Here is a 13,880-nt window from a genome sequence, read left to right on the forward strand (position 1 = left end):
GTGCATAATACCACATTTGGACATTGCCTCTGATTGACCCCATAAATGCTCTTCTGGGGTTGAAGTGAATGACTACCTCTAATAGGAGAAAGATTAAGTAACTCCATTTGTCACTTTATTTCCATCACGGAGTCCTCAGGTATTAACATCCTAGATGACTTCTGACCAGAAACTTAACTGGACTAGCAGGCCAGTGGCTGGGTTTCCCATAGTGAGTATTACCTCCTGATTCTACACAGATTTTACATTTTATCCACCAGACCTCAGGAGTATGATGGATCTGTATGAAGACCATGAAAAGCTCAACACTAATTAACAAATTAATGAATTAAACCATACCCATCTGAGATGCACAATTCCCTTCCAAATTATGTGTCACTATTGCTTCATTGTTGTTTGACTAAAACCCTGGAATACGCTTTCTAACTGCACTAAGACATGTCCTTCTTTGCAAAGACAATCCATGAAGTTGGCTCACCTCCAATCTCTCAAATGACAATTAAGAATGAGCATTAAAAGAACATGAATTTTTTAAAAAGTACTGATGGTCTGAATTTTAATAAATGGTATGTTCATGTATTGAAGGAATGTAGATTTTTTTTTAAACAAAGCATCTAGATTATATGTTTTTTTTTAAATTGAAATCCTTAGTTTACAAGGAGGCCGAAACAGATAATACTATTACTAACAAATTTTTGAGGACATTAAAAGTCTAATATTTATTTTGTAATGAAAAGGTTGGAAATTGATTTAATTTACAGAACAAAATAATTGATCTATTTTTTTCATTCACCTGTGAGCAGGAATCCTTCGGTCATCAGCGAGAAGCACTACGTCACACAGCTGTTTGTGTCGAAGGTAGTTCTCCATTTTTTTGAAGGTCTGTTCTGCATGGTTTAATGCCTGAAAACACTCTTCAGGGGCAGAAGGATCCATTGTTGGGGACACGGTCCGGCTGCTGCTTGAAGTTCTGCTGTGAGAAAGCCCTATCATTAATAATATTATTATTTGAAATGATTAAAACTGACATTATCCCACACAGACTCAAATTTCAACATATACTGGCTTCTGGCATCAAGCAAAAGCATAACTAGTTTGATGAAGATAATATAATGAACACTGCAGGGCCATTTTCTTCATGATTATAGCTGTAGCTATTCAAATTGTAGCTGACAAGTCAAAAACAACAAATGCAAGTTGTTTGAAATGTTAAAAAATATTGTACTTTCTTGAATTGCAATTACAAACCATACTCCACTTCTAAATTATGTTCAATATATATATTTATATAACTAAACTTTAAAGTATGTTGGTTTGTTATTAATTCCTTCAAATGTTAAAGACTTGTTTGCAACATGGAGATTGGCAAAGCTGAAAATGCTTCAGTAATATTTTAAACTAATCTGAAAAGTTAAAAACTTATTAAATCTTACAATTCTAGAATGAACAAACGCAGTAACTAAATTATTCTAGAGATGGACAGCAAAGGTGAAATGTCTATTCAAAATGCATGATCTTACAAAAGTTAGTTAGACACTCTGATAAGGTCCACATCTAATTATATAAATTCGACATTAACCAAAGTGTACATACTCTTTTAAATTAGTGTTGTAGATTATGCAATCCCTTCAATCAATAGAACTGGGATCCTTGTGCTGGGCAGAATAGGATATCCTGAAAATTTTCCTGAAGTTAAAACAGTTAAAAAAATATCAAACCTGATATTCTTCTGATAATTCAGGATGAAAGCAAGCAAGGGACGAGGGCAGGTTCTGAATTTCGATATCCTACTCTTGGGTTTAAGCCAGAAGCCACCTGAAAGGAGGGTTGTTCTATTTGGAGCAGAGAAGAACTTTCTGATCAAAATGCCTGGATGGAGATGACTAAACAAGTAAAATGAGTCCCCTATGACAATATGACATGGGATCTGCTATAAAAAAGTTATTTATGGAGACTGCTAAGGAAACTTCATGGCCATTTTAGTATATATATGTCAAAAACACTTTTAATTTGAAGTCCACATCAAAATTACTAACCTACCTATTTTCCTGATCTATCTGGACAAATCCTCTGTGCATTCTGAGTGAACAAAGAAAAGCTGGAAGGACTCAAAAGGTCAGGTGGCATCCTTGGAGTGAAATGGTCAGTCAACCTTATAGGTTGGGATCCTCTGTCAAGACTAAAGTTAAAATGGGAGGGGCCAAGAGATGATGGAATATTGGACAAATAAAGGTGGAAGAGGTGGAGAGATAGATAGGGAAGGAAATTACTGGGGGAGGGTGGTAGGAGTGCATGGCAAGTTGAGAATAGTAGAATGGGAGCAGGAGATGGAAAAAGTGGAACTGGAATGGGGCAGGAGTCACTTAACTAGGAGAACCTAATATTCATGTTCTAACAAGGAGGAATATAATTTGTTGTTCGTGATATTTGTGCCCAAGGACAGAAAGCTGGTGGTTGATGAAGTCGTCATCCAATCCACATTGGAGGTTTGTCTATGGCCCTGGATAGTGGTGAAGGAGGTGATGTAGGGAGAAGTGATGTGGTTGCAGCAGGAAGTGCCTCACGGTGTGGAAGCATGGACCAGGGAGTCAGGAAAAGAATGATCCCTCTAAAAAGTGGAAAGGGTGGGGAGGATAATGTGTGGCTGGTGGTGGGAACACATTGAAAGTGGTGGGAACACAATGAAGATGGTGGAAGTGTCAAAGGATGATGTGCCAGATACGGAAGCTGGTTGTGAAGAGAGTGTGGACAAAGGAGACTCTATTCTTGTTCTTTCAGGAAGGGGGTAGGGAGGCAGATGAGAATGAAAATGCAAAAAATAGATTTATAGCTAAGACCTTTATCAATGAGGGGGCAAAGCCGTGCTTCGAGAATGGGGTGACTATTTTGGATGTTCGGGAGGAGAAAGCCTCATACTGGGAACAAATGCAGCAGGAGCGGAGGAACTATGAGAAAGGTACAGAATTCTTACAAGAGACAGGATGGGAAAAGGTGCAATCCCGGTAAAAAGGTAAAGGTTCCATTACTGTCACATAAAACTACATTTAGAATGTAACATATATGAAGTCCTTTTGAACTTTTGTCAACCATAAGGCAGACAGAGTCGCCACTTTGTAGCTGTGGGAGTCAATGAGTTTGTAATATACATCAAAGTCAGAAGGTCCAGAAAAGGGAGAGACGCATCAGAAGTGGTCCAAGTAAAGATGAAGGTGGGATGGAAGTTGGCAGCAAGGTTGATGAAATTGTTGAACTACTCTTCAATATACGAGGCAGCTGCAATGCAATCATTGATACAGAAAAAAGAGTTAGGAAATGGTAATGGGATAGGATTCGAACTGGGACTGTTCCACTTAACCAACTAAAAGGAAGGCATAGCTGGGGCCCATACACATGCCCATGGCTACAGTTAGATTTGAGAAAATGGAAAAAGTTGAAAGAGAAATATTTAAGGGCATGAATGAGTTCAATCAAGTGGAGGAGACTGTAGATAGAGGGGGACTGAATGAATCTGTGCTCAAGAAAGAAGCAGAGAGCCTTGAAACCCTCCTGGTGAGGGGAATGTACATGGATCGGGACTGTACATCCATGATGAAGATGAGGCGATGGGGACTGGAAATTAGAAGTTTTTTTAAAAAAGGTGGAGAGTATGCCTGGTGTTCCACTGTCCATTTACTCCACAATAAATTGTTATTCATGCTGCCTTTGTAGCTGTCACGATGGAGAATCAGGGTTGAAGTTGATAACTCTTGACCAAGAGGAAGTATTTGTCCAGTCTCAACTTTTAAGATAATGGGGAACAAAATGTTGTAAATAAAATATACCATAAATTATATTGAGAAGCATTCAGGCACACAAATAATAGAACTACTAGGATCATTGAGTTATGCATAATTGAAATACAACAACTTCTGGATTGCAACATAATGAGTTAGGCTGAAGTTGGTTTCCCAAATGGCTTTCAACAATACACTTTGCAAAGATTTCAATTGAAAGGTGTAATGTTATCTCATTATTCTATCTTGCTTTCAATATGAAACAACAATAAATAAATCACCACTGCCAATCGAGATTTCCGTTACCTGGTTATGCATTAATGTTGCTTGCAAATCTGCTTCTATCCTTGGCAATTGTGGAAAATATCCAGTAATGGATCTAGATGGCTATTGGGAGAGCTGACTTCCCTCGAAGTGCTTTTTATTTGAGGAAATAGTGTATTTTGATGACTCTCTATTGTAGCATAGTCTTGAAGGCAGACTAGTCCCAACTTTTTCCTTTATTGGGATACCTCACACCAAGATAAAGAATGTAAAGATCACTCCAATATTTCTTAGATTGTTCCTTCCTCCCAATTGAAATGCAATTTAAATTGTAACAACCAAGTCAAACAACAGCAAATACAAAATGCAAAAAAATAAACTGCTGGAATAACTCAGTGGGTCATGCAGCATCTATGAAGGCAAAGGGATGGTTGACATTTGGGGTTGAGACCCTGCATCAGAGCTGTGAGTGTAGAGAGGGAATATAATCAGCATGTAGAATGAGAGAAGGAGTGAAATAGAAAAACAATAAAGTGCACAAGTGAGAGTCCTTAAATGAGTCCCTGATTGAGTTTGTCGTCGAGGAGTCTGCTGGTGGAGGGGTAGCAGCTGTTCCTGAACCTGGTGGTGTGAGCCTTGTCGTATCTATACCTCTTATAGGTGCCACATCTATTAATTTTACATTTGTACAGATGCTCAATGAGTTCTGCACATGAGAATTATAATTAAAGAAAAATACTCCCTAGGCTAAAATTGTTAGGCACTGCTGTTATCCTTTGATACAGAATGACCTAGAAGGGTGTAATTACATTAAAAGTTAAATAAGAAACACATTGAAACAGACTTGATGAACCTTTTAAGATATAGAATCAAAGTTGAAGACCGATGTGTTCAAAGTGCTTCATAATTGTAATCCATCATTGATGCAATCCTCCCTCACATTTCAAAATTTCTTTAAAATGTCAGAGCTATCGAAGGATGCGGTTGCTGAAGCTGAAGATGCAGGCAAGCTCATCATCCATTCATGTCGAAAGGAAAAGTGGCCTTGGCCCATTATTATCATGTGAATTCATTATTAATGAGACTAATTCTACGTTTATATTTTCCTAGCCTTGCATCTTCAAACAGTGACCCACTTGTGAAAATTAGTGCCCATGACCTTTCAATATTACTGATCTTTTGGGTCACCATTCAAACCAGGTACAGCCTTCAAAGACAATAATAATGTAAATAGGAATTCATTTCCCATAACCCCTCTACGTAATGCCTCATTGCAAGACCACTGTCTAGTTCCAGATGTATTTTCTCAGTTAATTATTGCAGTAGTTTAAAGACACATGGTTTTCCCAGCAGTAAACTTGTAGGTGAAGGAAACATGGGACGGTGATATTATTGCAAAATTTGTTTCTATGGCATGCCTTTTTTGGGTACCATAACCAGATTTGTTCTAGAATGGTATTGATGTACCCCTCCAGATTTTTAACACAACATTAATTTCCATATAGATGAGGGTGCTAGTGTGCAATACTTGCATTTAGGAAGGGTCTGCTGCCTAGAATGCTCTGGAAGATCCCTGCAGTATTTGGCAGTGTGGATGTTACAATACGAGGAATGACATGTGGCTACAGTACAGGAGAGTTACAAGAGGAGGAAACAATCATGGTGATGAACTCAACAGACTAGCAATTCAAATTGCTGCTTAATAAATCAGAGATAAAAGTTAAAACTCCTCCTTGACAGTTGTAGAATTTAAATTACATTTAATTAAATAGCCTGTAATGAAAAAAATAATTATTAGAGGAAGTGAGCAATTATTTGACATTAGTCATTCTCACCTGAGATGGCCTACAGATCCTATTCATTTCTTCCACGAATGGATACATAGGAACATAGAACATAGGAAGTAGGAACAGGAGTAGGCCAAAAATGGCCCATCGAGCCTGCTCCACCATTCAATAAGATCATGGCTGATCTAATTTATGACCTAACTTCACCTACCTGCCTTCTCTCCATATCCCCCAATTCCTCTATCATGTAAAAATTTATCTAACCGAATTTTAAATATGTTTAATGAGGCAGCCTCAACCACTTCCCTGGATAGAGAATTCCAAACATTCACTACTCTCTGGGAAAAACTATTTTTCCTCATCTCTGTCCTAAATCTACTCCCCCGAATCTTGAGACTGTCCTCTCGTTTTAGTTTCCCCGGCCAGCTCAAAAAACCCTTCCTACATCTATCCTATCCATATCCTTCATAATCCTATACGTTTCTATAAGATCTCCTCTCATTCTTCTGAACTCGAGCGAATACAATCCTAGATGATTTAATCTTTCATCATAAGTCAACCCCTTCATCCCAGGGATCAACCTAGTAAACCTCCTCTGGACCGTCTCCAAAGCCAGTATATCCTTCCTCAAATATGGAAACCAGAACTGGACACAGTACTCCAGGTGCAGTCTCACCAGTACCTTATATAGTTGCAACATTACCTCCCTACTCCTGAATTCAATTCCTTTAGCGATGAAGGCCAACATTCCATTTGCCTTCTTAATAACCTGTTGCACCTGCAACCTAACTTTTTGCAATTCATGCACACGCACTCCCAAGTCCCTCTGCACAACAGCATGCTGTAGTTTTTTACCCTTTAAATAATATTCAGCTCTTTTATTTTTCTTGCCAAAGTGGATAACCTCATACTTACTAACATTGTACTCCATCTGCCAGTCCTTTGCCCACTCATCCAGCTTAACTATATCCCTCTGCAGACTCTCCACATCCTCATTACAATTTGCTCTTCCACTCAATTTGGTGTCATCCGCAAACTTGGCTACACCACATTTTGTCCCCTCCTCCAAGTCATCAATGTAAATGATGAACAGTTGTGGGCCTAGCACCGACACTTGCAGCACCCCACTTACTACTCTCTGCCAACTTGAAAAACTCCCACTTATCCCGACTCTCTGCCTCCTGTCAGGCAACCAATTTTCGATCCATGCCAATATATTTCCCCGGACTCCACTTTCCTGTAACTTACTGATAAGTCTCTTGTGCAGCACCTTATCAAACGCTTTCTGGAAATCCAAATATACAACATCAACCTGTTCCCCTCTATCCACCGCACCCATTATACCCTCAAAGAATCCTAACAAGTTTGTCAAACAAGATCTTCCCTTTCTAAAACCATGCTGCATCTGCCTGATTGAACCCTTACGTTCCAAAAGTTCCACTATTTCATCTTTAATGACGGCTTCGAGCATTTTTCCCAACTACAGACGTCAAGCTAATTGGCCGATAATTTCCAGTCTTCTGCCTACATCCCTTCTTAAAAAGTGGTGTGACATTTGCTGTCACTATTCTAGATCCACAGCAGTGTGATGGACACTCATCTATCCCCGTAATCAATCCACTTAGTTAAATCAAATGTTGCTTTTTAATAATAAATGAGACACAGTGCAGTGATCCAGCCACTGAATTCTTACATTGAAAAGGAAATTCCAGCCCAGCCAAACTTTTAAGATCTTCTTAATGAATATCTAGTGTCTGGTGTTTAAATGGCTGTCTCAAAGACAAATCAAGCAGCAATGCCACATATTCATACTCCAAGAACTCCACTGGTTGTCCATAAACAATGATCATAGTCTCAAGAATGGGGTCAATCATTCAAGGATAAGATGAGAAGGAATTTCTTCACTCAGAGGCTGGCAATTCTCTGGAATCCAGTAGAAGTTTGTGGAAACTCATTCACTTTCTGAGAATATTCAGGATAGAGATAATTAGATTTTCAGGGAATAAAGTAATATGGGATTAGTTAACCTTATGACAGTTCTGGTTTATTTGCCAAACATTTAAATTCTAACAGAAAGATCACAGTCTGTTTGAGAGTCGTCATGGTGAGCATTGGAGCACCTCAGTGGTGTGTGCTCAGCCTGCTCCTGTTCACGCTACTGACCCATGACTCCATCGCCAGATACAACTCCAATAGAATTGTCAAGTTTGCAGATGACACAACAGTAGCTGGCCTCATCAGCAACAAGGATGAATCGCACTACAGAGGAGAGGTGGAAAATCTTATGATGTGGTGCAAAAATAACAAAACGAGTTTCAACATCAGGAAGACCAGGAATGACCACCCTTCACTACAAATTAATAACTCAGTAGTAGTAGAGAGAATAGACAGCACCAAGTTCCTCAGAGTCCACTTAACAAGTGACCTATCCTGGACACACAAAATCTCGTCACTAGCCAGGAAGGTGTAACAGCGACTGAACATCCTGAGAAGACTGAAGCAGGCAAGGCTACCAGCCACCATTATGACCACTTTCTACAGGAGCTCTATTGAGAGCATCCTGGCTGGCTACATCACAGTGTTATAAATTTGCTGCAGAGAACTGGATTGGAGGTCAATCCTCAGGACCATAAGTGCAGCAAAGAGGACCACTGGGGTCTCTCTGCCCCCTATTGACATGATCTACCAGATTGCTGTACGAAGAGGGTGTTCAAAATCATTGAGGACCCTTCCACCCTGTATACACCATTTTTTGGCTACTCCTGTCAGAAAAAGCATACAGGAAAATTATAGCCAGTACCACCAGGCTGAGAAACAGCTTACTCCCACACTAACCCTCTGATACTCTACTATTTATGAAACAATATTTATTTTTATACATGTATATTTATTCTGTATATTGCTTGTCTGTATGTGTGTTATGTCTCATTGTGCATTTGCATGCTTTGCACTGAAGAACACTGTTTTGTCGTGTTGTACTTGTGTAGTTGGATGATAAATAAATGAATGATAGTTTCTCGCTGTTAAAAACTCCAATTTTGTCCCCTCTGATTGGGAGCAAATGCACTCACATTTAACATCAAATCCACATACTGAGCATGATTTTTCTCACTTGCTTCTTTTTTTCCATTATTCTCTGTCCTCTTCAAACAGCTTATTTTTAATTTAGTTAATCTGCACACTTCCTATTTCTTCATCCAAGTCATGGCGACAAAAACAATGATGAAAGGCACGTGAAAAATAACATTTGTAAGATAATGAGGAGTACTTTTTAAGTGAATAATTTGATATGTATACAAAAATGTACTTTTGGATAACAAGAACTCATTACCGGTGAAAAGTGGTAGAATTTCATTGGCGATATATTTTCTATTGTTGATTAGGAAGCCAAATAGATTCAGGAATGATGGACAGTGCATAAGGAAGTCCTATATCTAGTAAAGTGCACAAACAAAACTGGGGCCTGGAGGAGTGCTGTATGACATGCTCATGGCCAGGAATATTCCACAAGTACTAGCCTACAAAATTTTAAATGGTCACTCTGGTCAAGGATACTCTCATTATTTTTATCAAGTTCTTACTCTGTCTCTATGCAAGTCTTGCCCCTCACATGCATTCTTTTCTTTAGAGCGAGGTGGGCAGAAAACAAATAAAAATCACCCACATTACCTTTTCTAAGAAAATTCAAATACCAAGAACCTTAAAAAATTATTGTAAACTATCTTAAATTTCTTTATCCAAGAATTTGATGCACATTTTGGAATCAGCATTTACTGTCCAGTTCTTCCCCTGGTTGGTATGGCATCATAAATAGCCCAGGTATGGATGGAACGTTTTGTTCTCCAAAATGCATCAGTAAACACTTCAGCAAGAAAGTACCTCCACTTCCTCAAATGCCAAACTAAATTCTGCATGTCCCCAGTGTCCTTTACCAATTGTTGTACAAAGTATCTAGATCCATCCACAGCTGGGTTTGGGAATTGCTCTGCTCAAGAATGTAAGGGACTGCAGGGAGTTGTCAATGCAGCTAGGCATCATGCAAACCAAGCTTTCTCCATTGGTTCCATCATCGCCTCCAGCAAGTGGCCAATATATTAGGAGTCACCCCACCCTGATAACACTCCTTTCACTCTCTCCTGTTGGGCTGAAGATACATTGATTTGAAACTACACACTGCCTCACTTGAGAAGTTTATTTTCTGTGGTTATCGAACTCTTGAACATATCTCTTATTATTTGCATTGTTTAACTGTACTTTTCTCTTTAACACTAAACCCTATAAACACTAAACACTAAACCCTATAATTGTTCGCCGGTTTGCATGAAAAATAGTTTTTTCTCTCTATCATGGTAAAAATTATATTAAATAATTCAATCTGAAAGTTTCACAGCAACTGTTGTTGAGATTTTTAAAAACTGTATTTATTTAGTTAATTTAATTTGGATTCCCTCAGCTATCAAATTCCCATTTCTGGATCACTGTTTAAACTCACTGCCATTCCAGACACAAATGGACACTTATTTCACATCATTCTCGATAGGTGTAACTTGGAGTGATCTGAAAGTACCAGTCAAGTAACTGAATGGCAGAAAGTCAACTGTACCATTCAAATATAGTCTCTGGAAGACCAAGTACTGTATTACAACAGCTCACTGGTGCACAAGAGAAAGGTAGCCAACATTAAAACAAGCATGAATCAATACCTGTGTTGTGGAGAGGATAAGTACTGCATGTACTAAATTGACCAAATTATAAAGAACCTGCAACAAGGTAAAGCCATTGTGTGTGTTGGTACACCAAGTTATTGGAGCATTGAAGAGGGTCCTATTTAAACATTTTGTGGACCTGCCAAGTGATGCGTCTTCAGTAGACAATGGATGGATTTGCAGAATCGGGGTATCAAATGTGTGCTGATGCCATCAATAGACAATAGGAGCTGGAGTAGGCCCTTCGGCCCGTCGAGCCAGCACCGCCATTTTACAGATCATGGCTGATCACTACCATCAGTACCCCTTCCCAGCCTCATCCCCATAACCCTTAACTCCTTTGCCCACTAGAGTCTTATCTAACTCTCTTTTGAACATAATCAGCGAATCTGCCTGTACCACCCTCTGTGGCAGAGCATTCCACAGATTCACACTTCTCTGGGTAAAAAAATGTTTTCTCATCTCCGTCCTAAAGGGCCTACCCTGTATTCTTAAACTATGCCCTCTAGTCCTCGTCTCCCCCATCATTGGGAACACATGTTCCCATCAGACTCTTCCCCCTCCCAACCATCCCAAGGACGCACAAGCTTACTACAGTCGGAAAGGGCGGTACTCCCTTCAAGCTGTTGTGGACCACAATTAATGGCAAGGATCATGGCCTGAGACAATAATTTGGCTTTATCGATTAATGTGTTTCATATATCATTCCAGATTTTTTGTTACTCAAGCTTCACAGATGTGTATGTGGATTGGTCCGGTCGCATACATGATTCTCGAGTTTTAGCCAACTCACCCATCTACAGAAAGGCCAAAGATCAAGTTGGGTACCTCTTCCACATGAAGTAAGTTTACATACACACAGTAATGTATGTGTGGATCAATCGTGTTTTTTTTTGTCACATGTAACCATATAGGATACAATGACAATGAAATAGCTATTCCTTCTGGGTAACATATATGACTGTCAACTTCAAATGAAACTTATGACAAGTCCAAGGGTCAGGTTCTATCCTGTGTTTGTAAAACAGCCATCAGAAAACATTAGTGAACTGATTATTTGTGATTTCAAAGGTTGCATAAAGTACATCAATCTATATTGCTCTGTCAACAGAAATTCAAAACTGTTAACAGAGTGGAAATCCCTGTTCATCTAATCAAAGACCCAGCTTATCCCCTCAGGAAGTGGCTGATGAAGGGGTTCACTAACCACCACGCAACATCAGCGAAGCTTTAACTACGGTGTGAGCTCAGCAAGGATGATGGTAGAAAATGCTTTCGGTCTCAAAGGTCTCTGAAGGTGCTTGACCAAGCAACTTGAAATATGTACCACTTTTGTATCAGATATTGTTTTGCCTGTTGTGTTCAACACAATACATGTGAAATCAACAAGGAGCACTTCCTGCCAGAGTGGAACATTGAGCTGCCCAATCTCTCTGAGAAGCCTGAGCGAGTTGCTTATCAGGGTGCACAAGCACACAGTCACCAGGCGATCCATGAGACAATTATGTCCCTTCTCTAAGCAATTTAAGCTAAGAAATAACAACTTTTAGTAAATATATATTGCACATGTCAGATAAATGTAATGAACAGGAAACATGCAAACAACAATAATAAAGTTTAATTCAACTGCTTATAACTATTTACAACTGTCCAAATACATAAAACACCAATAACCATGTAGTAATTGTCACATCACTCCAGCAGCTGGAGGAGGAAGAGTGCGATTGAAATGACTCATATGTCTCATCTGTGTGTTGCATGCTATCATTCTGTTGTGGTGCCAGAGAAAAATACTGGCTATGGTGTGCAGGACCGCGGTTCTGTCGTGCGGGCGTTTGTTGCAGTACAGTGACACGAGTCCAATCATTTCCTGCACAAGTGATGCCTGGTTCTGCAGCTCACGCTGTTGAACATGTTGCCGAACACATTCATTTTCTCAGCTCGCTCACGTCTATCAGGCTCCCATGCTGTCATCTCCACCTCCTGCTTCTGTCTCCTCAGCCGCTCCTCATGGGTCCTCTGCACCTCCAATTGAAAATGCTCCCTCTCCACATCCTCGAAGTCCATAGCCAGTAACATCTCCTCATCTCCCTCGTCATCACCTGGTAGGTTTCTGTTTTTCTGTCACAGCTGGCATCTTAGAGAACAACAGAACACAAGCAACATTAGTGAGACTGCTCTTCATGGGCAAGAATACTTACAAAAACATATGACAAAATATGTTAATAACGAAGAGAATTAAGTTTTTACCTGGTCCATCATGAGGCGTGGATTCTTCATTGCTGGCCTTTGTATTCATGTCGCTCAGGACTCCAGCATCAGACATGAATAGCTGAAATGGTCTCATGTTGCTTAGAAGAGCAACCATGTTTGCCAAGTGACTTGTGCCCCAGATGGAACAGCACTGATCAAAATATGTCTGGTCCAAACATCCTCTACCAATCCTGCTGCTATGGTCATTTACCTGGTGGCTTTTCAGCTTGCTTATCACCTGCAATTAATCCCTAGCAAAGCTGCGGTCTCTAAGCTTCTCCAATAATGGGCTATCCTTTACCGTTACTGTAATGTGGCACTTAATTTCATCCTCAGCATGGAGGGTAAGGAGCTCGCTCCCCCCCCCCCCCACCAATTTTTAGACATCGTGACCATTAGATGCTGAATCCTGACTGTTGCTTTAAAATTTTCAAATTTCGCACTGATGCGTTGCACACATTACACACCATCATATTCCTTAACCCGGGTTGGTCCCAGAATGCCAAATTCGCCTTTTACATAGATGGTGTTCTGGGGCTGACACAGCGCCTGCTGCTGGAAAAAAGCTGGGATTGGAATGACCCTACCATTCTGTGTCGATGCTTCTTAGACAGCAGGTGTAGCTGCAAATATCCCAGAACAAAGTGGCTGTGTAAAAATCTCTAGAAATTTACCCACAGTGTATCACTTGGATGCATCACCCAGGGTAACTTCACCTACAAAGATGAAAATAATTACAAAATTACTATTATTTTGTTTTTAAAATCATACAAGTTCTAAATAAATGAACTGCCACATGGGAAAGAAGGCTTATATTTGGAACAAATCAATACATACCTTTTAACCATAGTTACATTAACTTTAATATATTTACGAGTCAAACCCATCATACCACCACAAATTAAATAGGCCAGTGCCAAATCTAGTTGTGGCCAAGATTTACTTTACTGTATAACCAATAACAAATTACAGTTTTTGACTGCAATAATTTAAAATATTTTTCACACCATCAGATGTTCAACTGGTATTCCAAGCTCTTTGAGATAATCAATATATATATCCATTAAATATTTATAACTTAAAGAAACAAAGTCCAA

At 39.5% G+C, this 13,880-nt stretch overlaps 1 protein-coding gene across 6 annotated transcripts in view; it reads right to left on the minus strand.

Moving 5' to 3' along the window:
- The window catches only part of LOC138757491 (kelch-like protein 5), a 114,365-nt gene that overhangs the window by 69,954 nt on the left and 30,531 nt on the right, over nt 1-13,880 (minus strand). For 4 of the 6 annotated variants that reach the window (XM_069924930.1, XM_069924929.1, XM_069924934.1 and 1 more), the window contains exon 3: nt 794-973. In XM_069924930.1, the coding sequence (XP_069781031.1) occupies nt 794-936 (143 nt within the window). In that variant the 5' untranslated portion in view covers nt 937-973. The remainder of the gene's footprint in view (nt 1-793; nt 974-13,880) is intronic. The other 2 variants (XM_069924932.1, XM_069924931.1) reach the window with 1 other exon arrangement.

Source organism: Narcine bancroftii, chromosome 3 (assembly GCF_036971445.1).
Source record: "Narcine bancroftii isolate sNarBan1 chromosome 3, sNarBan1.hap1, whole genome shotgun sequence".
Classification (NCBI taxonomy): domain Eukaryota; kingdom Metazoa; phylum Chordata; class Chondrichthyes; order Torpediniformes; family Narcinidae; genus Narcine; species Narcine bancroftii.